At 39.4% G+C, this 15124-nt stretch overlaps 1 protein-coding gene across 1 annotated transcript in view; it reads left to right on the top strand.

Annotated features, from left to right (window-relative positions):
- Positions 1–14956, top strand: part of inpp5l (inositol polyphosphate-5-phosphatase L) — a 25123-nt gene extending 10167 nt beyond the window's left edge. Inside the window, exons 2-16 of the mRNA XM_015037227.1 lie at positions 1485–1526; positions 1797–1897; positions 1990–2077; positions 6456–6519; positions 7120–7223; positions 7434–7486; positions 9804–9923; positions 10370–10454; positions 10587–10682; positions 10777–10851; positions 11055–11128; positions 11225–11336; positions 11427–11495; positions 11580–11639; positions 13323–14956. Of these exons, the coding sequence (XP_014892713.1) occupies positions 1485–1526; positions 1797–1897; positions 1990–2077; positions 6456–6519; positions 7120–7223; positions 7434–7486; positions 9804–9923; positions 10370–10454; positions 10587–10682; positions 10777–10851; positions 11055–11128; positions 11225–11336; positions 11427–11495; positions 11580–11621 (1125 nt within the window). The 3' untranslated portion in view covers positions 11622–11639; positions 13323–14956. The remainder of the gene's footprint in view (positions 1–1484; positions 1527–1796; positions 1898–1989; positions 2078–6455; positions 6520–7119; positions 7224–7433; positions 7487–9803; positions 9924–10369; positions 10455–10586; positions 10683–10776; positions 10852–11054; positions 11129–11224; positions 11337–11426; positions 11496–11579; positions 11640–13322) is intronic.
- Positions 14957–15124: the final 168 nt, after the last annotated feature.

The raw sequence follows: 15124 nt of genomic DNA, 5'->3' as shown, positions 1-15124 counted from the left end.
ATCATGGTTGTGATGAGCAACTGAGGAATAAAACAGAAGAAAAAACTAAAGAATAACTTAAGCTAACCAGAGCTAACATTATTTGTTTAGCAAAACCTAAAAGGTAAACATAACAGCAGCCTGAGGCTACCACCCACCACTAACATGTGATGCAGCCTGTATTAGATGAGCCGTTTTGTCACTTTATTGGTGCGTTGCAATGAAAGTGTGTTTCGATGGAATATTATTGAGAAAAGGGATCCTTAAATAACTCATTGAAGCAGACGCTCGTGCAATGGCAGCTATTACCAAACAACCTGCAGTGACACAAACAAAGATTCATTCACAGCTGAAAAACATTCAAAACAGCTGCTAATCTTTCCTGGAATAGATTCCCCAGCTGGTTTCCGTGAGTCAGATTAGGCTGTGCAGAACGACCACATATCTCAAATATAAAATATTTCATTTAGCGTTTGAAGAGTAAAAGGTCACGACACTATGATTTGAAAAACACAAAAAAAAAAATACCCGCTGAGTCCATAACAAACTGGACGCCAATTTCTGAAGATTTTGACGATTGAAGTGCTAAATTTAAAGTTGTGTATTCACAGAATCCAATTTATAAACAATAGTCAAATGATTTCACTGGTTTTTTTGGGAGCATCTTTACTTGAAATGGCCATCCATAATTTGATACATCTGTCAAATAAAAACTTTAAATCTGAAAAGTTGCATCTGAAAAATGTTTAGCACATTCAGAATATTTTTTGAGCAAAGTGGAGATATTTGTCTCTAGTGCACAGAGGATATTTTGGTGAAAATCAACACTGGTTACTATTAAAAACTATCAAGCACGATGGTGGAAACCCGATGATTTGGGCTTGGGGCACTTTATGCTCACTAACTACACCATCAGCTCCTCTATATTAAGGTATTCTTGGGTCAGTAAAACTGAAGCAACACGTTAGCAAGAGTTTCCCCTGAAACGGCCATGAAGAAGACAGAAACTGCTAGATGTTGCCGCTGGGGCTGCTTTTACAATCCGTCGAGTCATAAGTTGTGATTCTGCACTTTGGTTTCGTTTAAAAACAACTAACCACAGATAAAAACCACACAAGTTCTGGGTTCACTGCTTATTATGCATATGAGATTATGGTTGTATTACCCAAATTATTATTGCACACAATTCGAGTCATACCGCACATGGTTTTAAACTATGCATGCTAAGAATATTGTTCTATTTAATTCAGTTTTCTTTTTTTTTTCTTTCCTTTCCTTCTTTAAGTAAGCTATATAGTGATTTTTTTTCTGTAACACAAACAGAAGATATGGATTTTTAGAATCATGTATGAAAGGCTAAAGTGTAATTGTTTTAATTTGCTTCTTAAAGGAATGTGGTCAGAATATGAAGCATATAGTTTCTATTTGACATTGATTGAAACTGTTGAATAAGTGACTGATGACGTTAGTCAAATGATTTTACTTTTTTATTTTTTTTTTCGAAGGTGGATGAAATCCAAAATGGATGGTTAGAAGAACTGTATAAGGTAAGGTTGAAATATTTTATATTCACATTAGTAGCCATCTCTCTGTTCTAACATATTAAAAGTTTACATGGGTGATCTCATGCAGCTAAAAGAAATACAATCTTTGCTAATTCTGGCCCACTTTTGTCGCTCTTCCAAATATGTAAAAAACAAAACTGTAAAACCTCTGATGAGCTCTAATGGTCAGCCTTAAAGCAGCGGCGACCATCTTCACACATCAGCACTCTGTAATGTGAGCTTGAACATTAGACTTTAATGTTTTTGAAACAGACAATCCGGAAGTACAAGCCGCAGTTTATCGCCCTGCACTTCCAGGAGGTGGGAGGGAAGGACTACATGGTCAACATGGACAAGGCAGAAAACTTCTTTTGGTAAATAAAAACACCACTAAAAAGTAACCACAATGACTGTGTGGTTACACTGTGTTACATCTGAGAAAATCCATTTCCCTTCCTCTTCCTAGTAACATCGAGTCCAGTGAGGAAATGAAGGAGTTTGACAGGACTTGCATTTATGTGGACACCCAGTTCCAAGCGGAAGACAGCTTTACGGTAGGAAACCTGTGGAGATATTCCAATGTTCTTCCACAAGATGGCGATCTCCTCCACATAAAGATGGCCTCAGCAACAGATGTGAATGTGAGGCCGTCTGGTGCTTGATAGGAATCTGTAGCAGATGTTTGCTGATATTAATATAAATGCAACCATTTGACTGTGTAATAAGGTCATCTCAGACAATGTTAGGAGGGCATTTTTAAAAACCCTGAAAGCATGCTTTGTTTGTTGCTTTTTAGCTATTTTAATAAATATAGATTAAATATACAGTATGAATTCATCAAGCGCAATAATGAACTTCTGCGGTTCACAACCTTTAGTGACATATTGCAGGTGCACCCTCTTTAGGAAATCTGATTCCTTATACGCTCTTTCTGTTTGCTCGCCTTTTTTCCATCGGCAGCAGAACTTCATACATCAAAGCTTCTGTGCAATATGAGCAGCGTTCAAAATCCCAGCCTTTTGTATGGGACATGGCTCTTCTAGATGTAGTATAAAACAGTGTTGGAGCTGTAACGCGGTGCAGGCACAGAGAGATGAGAGGCCCTCAAAGTCAGATTTGTTTGGTCAGCCGTGATGCTTTCAGTTACCGGACTGAGAATTTCTGTCCATAGCGGCCGTCTGCAGTGCTGTTATGGAGCCGGTTAGTGCAATCAAGCCATAGTTCATACAAAGTTATGCTTTCAAAACTCCAAAAATCTTTAGCTGCAATATTCTTGTTGATTACACATGACCACCATGAAACATGGCGGCGGCTGCAGAATGTAATCTGATGTTGCCTTTCTTACGATATAACTGGAGTGTTTGCCATGGTGAATTAAACGTTGAACAGCTCCAAATATCATTCAGTTCTAGTGACGGGCCATACACCTGTGTCATTTTACACCACGGTTTTAGACAGAGCTGTGCGATATCTGGAAAATACTTAGTAATCCTATTACTGACTATTACTGGTTATGATTAACCCTCCTTTCCCCAAAACTTCTATTTTTCACCATTACAATGCTCACACTGTTCTCTGTGAGCTTTAGCATTTCAATTACTAAAGAAATACATCTGGGGTGAGCATTAAGGATTGAATCACTCAATTATATGTAGTTTTGATAGTCAGTTTTAAATACATTAATCCAGTTGGTCAATTTTCTGTGAACATCACTCCTTGCTGTGCGGTTGATGTTCAGGTCATAGAACGTCAGCCTCAGTCTCCACACTGGTCATGCAGGTCATTTCTTGCATCCATGTTTTTTTAACCTCATGTTTCACTAATCAGCTTCCAGTGGTTTAAACTGTGCTTGCTGTTGGCTGTAATGGGATTTGTCAAAGTTTCAATCCTGGTAGGGAGAAACACTACCAGGAAAAGTAGCTGCGTTTTTCTTCAACTATTAACCCTTCCTCCTCCCAGGTGAAACCCTCACACAGCGCACCTGACAGTAGGGGTCAATGTCTGCATCTGTAGACTGAAGGTGCGTGAAGCCGAAAGGGGGGAAAGTCAATGACCAGGTGCAAGAGAGAGACGGGCCAAAGTCAATACATTTAACTCTAGATTAAAACTATTGATCCCAGGCTATCTGTACGCGATAAATTAAGCGTCGTGGGGGTGGCGGAGGACAGCTGGGACTAAGTTTTCCTCTGGACTCGAGTGTTTGCACCCTTCTCCGTTTGCCCTGAGAGGGTTGCAGCCCCTCTTCCCCAACCACCGCCCCACATAATGCCTCATTCTCATTTCGGCGGTGCCACCTGCATTGATTTTCAATTTGTTTCCCCCTGGCTACGGATCATCAGTTATAAAGCCAAGAGAGAGAGCTTAGTAGGGGTGGAAGGGGCTCTCTTTTCTCAGGGGCTGCGGACGTAGAGGGGCATGCATCCCCAGTACAAATGGTGTTTTGATAAAAAATCACTTGAAAGTCAATATTTTTTTATTAAACTGTGCACAAACCTGATTGATGAAGATGGGTGTTTGGCCAACTACGCGAAGGTGTGTGTGTGTGTGCCTAACTGTGCGAAACACTGCTACTAATCCCACATGAATCAGGCTTCCCTTCAGGAATCTCTGGAGAGGAACTTTACCTGACAGTCAAACTTTTTTTTTTTTCCCTTCGTAGAAACATTTCAACTCCTGCAGATCTGTTCCAGTAATTTCCTCCGTCACTCTATCTCAGACAAGTCGGTCTCTAACTGTTGTTCACTGATGCCGTCAATGGAGACACCTCTGTTTTAATAAACGAGGATGACTGTGGCACCGAAGATAAACGATGTCTTCAGGGAGAGATCTCTCATGCTCTGACTGATCGTGCATGCGTGTGTGTGTGCGTGCATGCGTGTGTGTGTGTAGCCCAGCTCTCCGTCACGACCTTACCCCCTCCATGCGCTCACTTATTTTCTCTCGGCCCCCTCTGAGCACCAGCGTTGGCAGACAGCAAGCCTGCTGCTTAATACCTTTTAAATGGTTTTAATTTTCTGTCTTTATTGATTTCACAGGCCATGATTAATCAGATCAGTGGAGCAGGCAGTTAGTACATTAAAAATTGTCAGCCCCGTGTCAGGGATGATTGGGCGCTGAAGTGTGCACCCTCAAAGTGGCTCCGCTGAACATTTTTATCGCTTAAAGTTTCACGTGATTTTTGATTTGCTCAGTAGAAAAACAAAGTGGATAACCGGAAGATAAGGCTTTTACTACCTATAATAAACAAGTCGGTCCTTGAGACTAGCCATGTGTTTGTGTCTACATTTAGTTTTAGTTTCGTTTTGAGAAACATCTTATGATTTCTTTGAAATGCAGACCTGAAAATAAAGGGTTAGGCACATGTTCGTGCACAGGCATGTGCAGACTGCAGTGTCAGGAAATCTGCAGCAGATATATAAAACTAAAGTGCACTGTTGTGCACTTCTGTTGTTGTTACTTCTGTTGCAGTAACATAATCTCACACTGAAACTCATAGAAAATTCCAACTGTTAATTTAATTAATCTTTTCAATGGACATAAAATATATATTCCATTAAGAAAAAAAATGTTTTTAACAAAATCATAAGGTGTACAATTGTTAACACCCGAACTGTCAATACTTTGACGACCTTCGTTTTGAGACGGTACTGAACTTTGTCTTCTATAGCGTTTCACAATGTTGAACCATAGATAGAGCATCTTTGACCATTACTCAGTCTCTCCAGTCATCCAAAACCATGAGTCCACTTTACCCTGTCATTTTACCCTATAGGTCTTCTGTAAGGTTTTGATTTAGGAACTTGGTCTGGGGTTCCCAAGTCAGTGCTTGTACACACCTGCTTTAAATGAAACCAGACCCCTGCAGAGGTAACAGATGCTGATGCGCCATTTTATTCAGGTGTGTTGGAGCAGGGATGCGTCTAAAAGTTGCAGGATAGTAGCTGTCGAGGACTGGACTTGGGCACCCCTGGTCTAGGGACTTAGATGGTAATGTTTTGGGTCCTGCTGATGGAACTACAAACGACTCTTTTTCATGTTTACATGTATCCAGCCCATCCTGCCTCCCTTTTTGTCCCGTGACACTTATGATAGGAAGTAGTTAAAATATTCCCTTAAAAACCTTTTTCAGTTACTATTGTTTATTTATTTATTTTGGAAACAAATATGGCCTGGTGTGTCGTAAGAAGTTATCCATGCTGCTTGTAAGTAAGACCAAGAAATGTTAGACGTTACAGCCTCTATTGAAAAATAAAACTATTTTAATATAATCAATTTTTTTTTTGTTGCCAGTATGCTGACAAAGACCAACAAATTTGCCCCAAAATATCAGACTTTTGAAAGTACACAAAAATATATTTGTAGTACACCAATTACTAGTTTGACTGCAGATATAATGAAATGTATCAAAATGATGTTGTTTTCACTTTTCACTATGGTAATACAAATTAAAATACACTACACTATGACTGTATTTCATGTTTTTGTTCTTAGGATGCTTATTTTAAAGAGATACTACTGTGCTTTAATTCCTTTTTAGCTTTTTGGGATGAAAACCAATGTCATGCATTTAACTACACACTGTAATAGTTATTGGTGTGGTAAATGTTTTAAATGAACAAACGTTTAATCATTTTATTTAATCACATCTAACAATAATTAGTGTCAAACATGACAATGTATTGCTACATTTTGAATTAGTCATTGCAGAGGTTAGTTGCAAAAATGCTAAATGATAAAAAAAATTACTTTACACATGCTTGCCTTAAATACTAAAATAGGTAACTAACAAATTATTTTACAACTAAATTATTTTTTGTATGTTTTTTTAAAAGAAATTTAACATTTTTTTATTCATTTATTTATTTTACTTAATCAGTTTCTGATTACTTTATCGGGTATTGAACATCATCTGTTGTTTTCTTTTGTCCACAGGCTTTGGGCAGCATGTACTTCATCCACAAGACACTGAAAAATATCTATTATTATGACTTTAATGGTAAGAAATCCTTAAAGTGTGAAAGTTGCATTCATTTTATTGGTTTCTAATGAATCAGGTTGTGATGAACATTTGTGTTTTTGCTTTTTCACATTTTCTTTTATAAATGATTAAAATCCAACTGGAAGCAGTGTAGCCCTCTGCTTTGATCAATAGCTCCCACACCATGAGGGACCGGGTTGTTGTTGCATATGATTGGCAAAATTCCTGTCATTTTTTATAGGATATTTTAAGATGTTTCTGTGTAATGATCGTTTAATGGCTCTACTGCCTAGGCAGACATTTGCAAAGTACTCAGATTTAAAGTGGAGCTGTTATTTCGGCTGCTGCATAGTCCGGTCACGTTAGGTGTGAAAAAGCTTGGCAGAAAAGCTTATGGAAGAGCCATAAACATCCCGGAGCTGCCACTCGCTGTGTGGCCCGAACCGATTGTCGTTGGCCAAACGGAGTCTAATGGCTCCCGCTTATAGATTCCCCTCATCACGTACGCCGCTCTGATGAGGTTAACACCAGTTTATTGATCGCTGTTTGCATGTTTTCTCACTCTTTTCCATGTCACCGCCCTCGCTCTGCCTCCCCCCCGCCACCCGCTGCTCCCAGTTAAGGATTTTAAAGCCGTGGTGGGAAAGACCAAGTACGTGGGCTCACTGGACGGCGTCGCCACCGTGGAGAAAGAAAAATTCCCGAAGAATTTCTGGCCCGATGTAAGTCTGTATGCAAGAGTGTGGGGAGCGCTACGGCGAGGGGGGATGCTAATGGGACGAAGGGAGATGCTGGGGAAAAATGAGTCCGCTGGGACTGCTGACACAGAGATGAGACAAATTATCTGCAAGAATCAATGATTATCAGTTTGGCGCTTTAAAGACATGGCTCCCTGGTGTTTAGCGATTCTCTCTCATTTGTCTCTGTTGCAGTTCAAGTGGTCCAGGAAGGGCTACATGAGGACCCGCTGGATCATACACAACCAGTACGTAACGCTCAGAAACAGTGAAACACTTTATTTTTTGATCAATTGTATTGTCGTGTTGTTAAGAGAGTTTTAGTAACACTTGTATTAAGAGTAAAACTGACCTTTTTTGTGATCTTTCCAGATTAATATGTAGGCCAGCATTTGATACACTCATAGAAGAGATGGGACTGAAAGCAGAGATTCAGTGATCAGCATTTATATAACCTTAGCTTTTGGGTTGAACAGAACATGAAATTGTCTTCTTCACAAAGAAACATTTAGGGAGCAAAATAATTTTTTTTTCTTAAAAACACAACAGAGTTAAAGAGCTTTTACACTATGGCTGTGTGTAAAAAAATAAAAAATAAAAAATCACTGATTCTGACTGATAAAAGAATCTTTTTCCATCAGTAACGACTTCAGACTGAAGAGGGTTGTTGCCAAGTGAGTTTCCACACAGTCTTTAAAAGTCTGCAAAAGTGTTGTTTTATTTGATTTCCCCCCCCCCCCAAGTTTGGAAAAAAAAAATTCAGCTATGGAATTAACTATGTAAAAATAATTTGCCATACAGTCTAGAATTTAAAAGAAACAGTGGTGAAATTCTGAAACGTAGAAAGGTTTTTTCATTGAGGTTATATTTAATTGACTTCAGCAGTCTTGGATTTGTCACCATATAGTTTAAGATTTTGACCAAAGCACTGATCAGTAAGATTTTTTTAGTCACTGATGGGAAACCCACAGATAAAATATAAAACAACTTCAAAATGTAAAATGGGGCAAATTCACAGCTTGTTGGCCTCTTGGTTCAGGCTCTTAAACTGTGACTGGTTAAATGCCAGATAATCTTAACTTCCTGTAAACCAGTTTTAAAAGACTTACGAGTTACAGATTGAAAAGCAGCTGATCCAAATTAAGATAAGATCAATTTTTTATTGCTCATAAAAATGGAAATTTGGTTTTAATAATGTGTCAGATGCCTCCCATAACTACATCATAAACATTTAGCGCGAAAATTATAACTCTAGTTTTGGAGTTCAATGAAATAAGGCACAAAGGAGTTCTTGTACCTGTTCCTTCTGTATCATGGCACCCTGAATCATCTCTGAAGACAAAAGTTCAAATTTACTGCTCTACTGTTGAACTTAATTTATAGAGATTTTGTCATTTTACAGCTTGTTTTTTGCACAACTTGGTGAATTTGTTCTACACTGAATGGCCAACCATTTTGAAAACAAGTCTTGAAATATTTCACTTGTATGTGATAAATCTGAGTTTCCATTTTTGAAATGAGTGATAAAGAATATTTTTCACATTTTGAGATGTACTTGTACATATAAATTGCCCTTAGCCTGGAGTTCAACTTGGTTCCATGTAGTTTTTAGCCCTCTGCAATCTGCTTCCTTTTTTTTTTTTTTTACCACATAACAAACAAAGTTGACTTTAACTGTTGAACAGTGATGCTACTTGGTGAAGACAAAAAATATGTTAATGCTTGCTAATGTCTCATTATCAAACATTTATTGGTTGTTGCAGTTTGGAAATTCACACAGAATTATTTATCTTTGATCATTTTTCTTATTAATCCACAGCTCAGTAACAACTTGTCAACAAAATCATATTTTTGTCACTCCTTTTTAGTGTTTGTGTTGTTTTCACGAGGTTATGAAACATGGCACATTTTCAAGAATTTGCAATGTTCAAGTTTAAACCTTGAACATTTCCTGCAGTTACAATTATTAACTGAATAGTGTATAAACCTGGTCCTTTTATTGAACCAGGCTCATCATCCGGCATTACTCACAGACTTCTAATCTGCTAGATAAGAACAGAAAAGTTTCAGTTATGGTATTACTTTGTGAGGCAATAGTTACTATATTGATGCAGAATTCCTGGCACAAGAGGGTCAAACTTCTGAGCTGTCGGCAGGCTACACACTATCAGGGAAGTTGTAAAGTGACACCCGCGCTATCATACACTTGCACTGTCATTGTTGTTCACACACGTGTCATCTTATCTGATGTCAAACGATTTCTTTTCCTTTGTTTTTCTCATCTGCTGCATCTTGTCGCATTTTGCCGATGTTGGCGACTGTGGCTGTGTGGGTAGAGTAGTTGTCTTGTGATCGGAAAGTTGTAGGTTTGATTCCAGCTTCCTCCTGCCTCGCATCGATCTGCCCTTGGGCAAGGCACTTAACCCCAAATTGCCTACCAATCTGTGTATGTGTATAAATTTGAGTGTGAAATGTGACTCTAGTGTAAAGCGCTTTGAGTGGTCAAAATGATTGGCTAAAGCGCTATATATAAGTTCAGTCCATTTACGTCTGTGTTGTCTGCAGGGGCCTCGACCTGGTCAACATCCACCTGTTCCACGATGCCTCGAACCTTATTGCCCTCAACTCCAGTCCCTCCATTTATTCAGCCAACCGCAAGAATGCTCTCAAATACGTCATCAGCAGGTGGGATCAACAGCTGTACACTTTGAATGGGCCACCCGAACACGTTAATATGCAGAACACTTGGATTTATACTGAGACTTTATTACAGATTCATGGACTGTATTTACTAATTGGGCAGGTTCCTAAAGTACTTGCTGACACTGAATTTTATTTAGGGATGTCAGATTGAAGAGGACTGAACACAAATGAATGAGACGCACTTTTCAGATTTTAGTTGTAATAAATATTGTACCTCTCTCAGTCACGCAATACTTTGTGTTGATCTATCCCATGAAATCCAAATAAAATACTTTATCATATGTTCTTGCAAGATAAAAATGGCAGAGAATTGCTCCAGGCAACTGTATTAATTTGTTCAAATTTAAAAACCAGAATATTAAAGAATATATAAAGTAAACCTTAACCTTTTGTGCTAAACAAATTAAGACATTGTTTATCTTTTCTAGGTTATCAGACAGCCGCTACGCTGCTATGCCCTTCTTCCTGTTCGGAGATTTTAACTTCCGTTTGGACACGCGTACATTAGTCCAGGTATGTTGTCATTTCAGTCATATATATATATCTATATGTATGTATATATACATGTGTATGTGTGCACCAGCTTCATATTTGAGCACGGACCCCCGCCCACTCCCTCTCATTTCTGCTTGTGTTGCTGACCAGTGCCTGACCATCGAAGCAGATGTTGTAAAAGACGTGAAAGACAGCAATTACGAAGTGGAGAGAATCACATTTGAAGAAAGAGACAACGACCACCAGGTAATTACGGCAGCCAGAAAGCAACAAAAGCCGTCACTGGATTTGACCCAGATTGGCGTTCATGTTGCCCGCCCCGCCCTTCCCTTCCCTTCAGATGCTGCTGCAGATCGAGGAGAAGCTGTTTGAGTACGTGCACCAGGCGGTTTTCCGAGAGGACAACGGCAGAGCGGTAAGGACACATTCCAGACTTTTGCTCCATAAAAACGAGAAACTCGGGTTGTTGCCAAACAGTCGGATCTGTTCTCAAAGATGTCAGATTACGACAAGCATAAGGCTATACACCCACAAAAACCAAAACCTCAAGGTGGTTCACTAGAATTTCACCTGGAATTTTAATAGTAGGCACACTTCCTGTTTTTATTTGCCGCTCAGCTTTTGAAGTATGACAAAGAGGTCACGCCCTTTCTTGATGCTGTCAGGGAAGAGGACATCACATTTCCACCCAGGTGAGAATAAATTTACCGTAACAGTAAACAATAATCTACAAAAGCCTTCTCCCGATGTATCTGACAATCGAAATATGATTTTGTCGTCTCCCTTAGCTACCCCTACAGTGAGGACCACCATAAGCCGAGGCAGTACATGAACACGCGCTGTCCCGCCTGGTGTGACCGCATCCTCATGTCTCCCACTGCCAACGATTTCATCAGCAGGGTCAGACTGAACTGTCTGCATATTTCATTTTTACCCAGGAGACTCTTAATTGATGAATATTCAATTGTGTTCATTTTCTGTTTGTCTCAGAGAGATTATGACGGGGAGGGTGTTGTTTACAACACAATTGGTCCTAATGTCTGCATGGGAGACCATAAGGTAAGCCTTTAACAAACCATCTGTTCTGGTCAGGCAATAAATCAGCCGCAGAGTGACTCTTTGGTGTTTTTCGGTGCCCCGCAGCCCGTATTCCTGTCCTTCTCGCTGAAGACGAACAACCATTGACTCCGATCCTTCTCAATGGTAAGAATATCTATAAGTGAAGCGCCACATGTGAGAAAGCAATGCTTCCACAGGGCAGATTTAGAAAGAGTTGTGGTAATCTCGTTCTTCTCCCTGGAGAGCCATAACCAAGCCAGCCCAGCGGAGTCAGAATATGAACTAAGATGAAGCACCTGCAGGGCACAAGTGCTCCTATTGTGTCCGGTGTAGTTGAAGCACAGTGCGATCAGCACCCTCCACTGATCTATGTCTATTGAATCCTCTGGTCTCTCGCTGCTGCTACACATTAAGTGCATTGCACGACTTCTTTTCATTAATTACAATCTGGATGGCTGGCTGGAGAGGCATTCATCCCGGCCCGGCAGGATATTGGCATTTTTACGGCCATGATTTTGTTTTGCTGCTGTTTAAATTTATTTGTTTAAGGATGGACTGCTTTATCATGATGGTGTTTCTGTGAGGAGGGGGGGGGGGTTAAAATAATGAATTCCTCTCAGGGAAGAACGTCCTACAAAGACCCGTTGTTTCTTTTTGCTTTTTACATTTTGAGAGGATAATATGATTCCAACACTCAAGACTTAGTTTTTACAGTTTTATACCCCATCGACGTTTTTTCTTTTTTTTGTATTTGGTCATTAAACTACAAACTTAAGAGCTTTAAGCGGATTTTACGAATTGTGGTCAGAGAGGAAGATGACAAGAAGTTTAAAGTAAAAATAAGCCATGAAAACGCTCTGTTTTAGTCCATCCTCTACAAGTGGAAGTAACACACAACTACAAAGTAGGACTCCATATTTAAAAAAAAAAATAATAATCCGATATACACTACTGTTGTTGCATGTTACATATAACAATTTGACTTACAGTAAACAAAACCATGATTAAGAAAGCCTTAACATTTGTCCAGCTATTAGGACAAAAATAGATTCTTTATTTCCATCTCAACAACCGGCATGACGCGTAAATAATTGCTCACATTGATTGCAGTTTCAGTAGTTTGCATAGACTGATATTGAGATGACAATAATTATCCACTGTACGGTAGAGCCTGGCTTTAAATCTTCCATGTAATGGCCAGAGACGCAGCCAAGAGACCCACGGTAACTCTGGGGAAGCTGCAGAGATCCGCAGCTCGGGTGGAAGAATCTCTTCACTGGACGAAACGTCAGTCAAGCACTCCAAAAATCCGGTCTTCATGGCGCATTGGCCATGAAGAGACGCATGTTCAAAGAATTAATAGCATGGATAAGCCTTTGCCCGTAACAGACATGGAAAGCATGTGGAACAACATGCTCTGAAAACAAAGTACATAGCACTGTGTGGAGGAATCCAGCACTGTGCCCAAGGTGAAATGTGGTGTTTTGTTTTATTTAACCAGGAAGATCACATTGAGATTAAAAACATCTTTCTTTCAAGAGACTAGTTGTGAAGGCCCTTTTCTTCAACAAAGACTCGGCGCTCTACACTCTGTAGATTTTTTAAAATACATTTAAACCATGTATCAGTTTCTTTCCATGTCACAGCTCTGTGCTATTTTACGTTGGTCTGTCACAAAAAAAAATCCCAATGAAACTCTGGGGTTTGTAGAAAGGGCAATTGAGTTAATATTTTGAATCAAAAGCTACTGCGCTATCCTCCCAGAGGAGACAGGAAGTTTAAAACCATACTGTGCATTTGTCTTGTCTCACTCTGTGTCTGTTCCAGGTGTTCAGATGCAACCCCCACAACTCAGCCACCCTGGATGCCAGCATTATCCTCTTCCACACGCAGGACTCATCAAACCACCTGCTCTCATACGTTATCTGATCTCTGAGCTGCAGCTTTCTCCATGCCGATTTTACTCGGCGTGGAGTTCCTGCTTGCAGCCATGTGGGCAGATCCTTTAATCCTTACTCGTTCTCAACATTTTAATGTAAACCCTCATTATTGTTGTAAAACGGTTTCAAAACATTGTGTATATATATTGTAACAGTATGAGCAAAACTGATTTTTTTTTTTTCTTTTTTGTTGTTTCAACATTCAGAACTCTCTTAGCCCTTGTGCACGGGAATCTGTCGACTTCAGAACAGATTGTATCTTATCAAGAACTGAATGTCAGCCCTGCAGATTAGATGCGTCGGCTGCCACGCTCTGTATACCTTTGGCACTTGTTGTTTTCTGCCACTGTGGCATTTTTAAAAATAGGAGCGCTGCTTCTTGTTTTCCTTCCTATTGTCACGTTTCTACCGATGTTCTCCTCAGATCTACCTTTAGAAAAAGGCTTTATAATTGAAGTTTAACATTACTGAGACATACCACTGGACGGGCCGAAGGCTCTGTGAAATTTTACGGTGGCAGCAAAAATATCTAGCAGTCTTTATCTGCTATAAAAGAAATTAGATTGTCATGAAAAAATATTTGCCCGCTTTGAGATTTCTACGTTTTTTTTGTTTTGTTTTTTTTTGTTTTAGTTGACTGACATAATTAAGATTTCACAAAAATGTTGTTTTCTCAACAACAGGTTGGTTTTAAGTGAAGTTATCACCTAGAAATGTAATTTTGTCTGACCCTGGGTTATCTTGAGGTTTGTTCAGTGATGACAATGCCGGGCTTTCTATGTACTTACTGTACATAATACCAAGTGCTTTATCTCCCAAAACATCTCAGCTGTTCTCAGTCTGTCCACTCGTCGTTACTTCTGTGCCGCGGAGCATTGCTCCACTGGAACGTCTCTTCTCACGCTTTTTCAAATGTATCTTCTTTCACTGCCAAAAGCAAAAGTCACCGTGCTGTCCTCTTATGTTTACTTAAAACTGAAATACAGAATATGGTTTCTGTTTTACTCCCTGACTTAATTGAAACCTCGCAGAAAATGCTGTGTGTGTGTGTCGCCACACACAACACGTTCACACACTTATAAAGCATGAGGCACTGTTTAAGTTTTCTTTCTTCATGAGTGATTTTTATGATGCACGCTGTTAAACTGTAACTCCAGTGCAGTAATAGATATGTTTAATGTGTATGGTATCGGCTCATGTTTTAACCTGTAACTGCTTCTTACTGTGTTTTGCGTATTTTTGTGGTAAGTGATGAGGGACATGTACACTCTATTTATTCCAAATATTAGCAGAAGTGACGTTTTGGATGTCTTGTTGTTTGTACAGTTGGCTTGTTGCTTCACCCATAGCAAGACACAGTGATGATCAAGTCTCCATTGTCTGAACCGGTGTGTGATATAATGTAATGTTGTGACAGGAGTGGAGTTGGTTGGAAGGACCAGTATTACCTTTAGTTAACTCTAGTCAGACACTACATGTTTTACTTTGTCTTTTGGAAATAAAGCATGCGATGCAAAGTGGTTCTGTTATTTGAGTCATCTCCTCGTACTGTGTTTGGATCTTTGATTGTGAAAGATTCACACCAAGAATCTCTTCATTTCCTGGATAATGGCAGGATTCCCGATAATAAAAATACACTTCTAAAAGCATCTGTGGCGAAAATGTAGAGACTGAGTGCAAGAAAATATA

The sequence above is a fragment of the Poecilia latipinna genome, unplaced genomic scaffold, assembly GCF_001443285.1.
Source record: "Poecilia latipinna isolate Pla-1442-1.1 unplaced genomic scaffold, P_latipinna-1.0 Scaffold398, whole genome shotgun sequence".
NCBI lineage: Eukaryota > Metazoa > Chordata > Actinopteri > Cyprinodontiformes > Poeciliidae > Poecilia > Poecilia latipinna.
The sequence above is the reverse complement of the archived record's forward strand: the minus strand, read 5'-3'. Positions and strand labels throughout refer to the sequence as shown.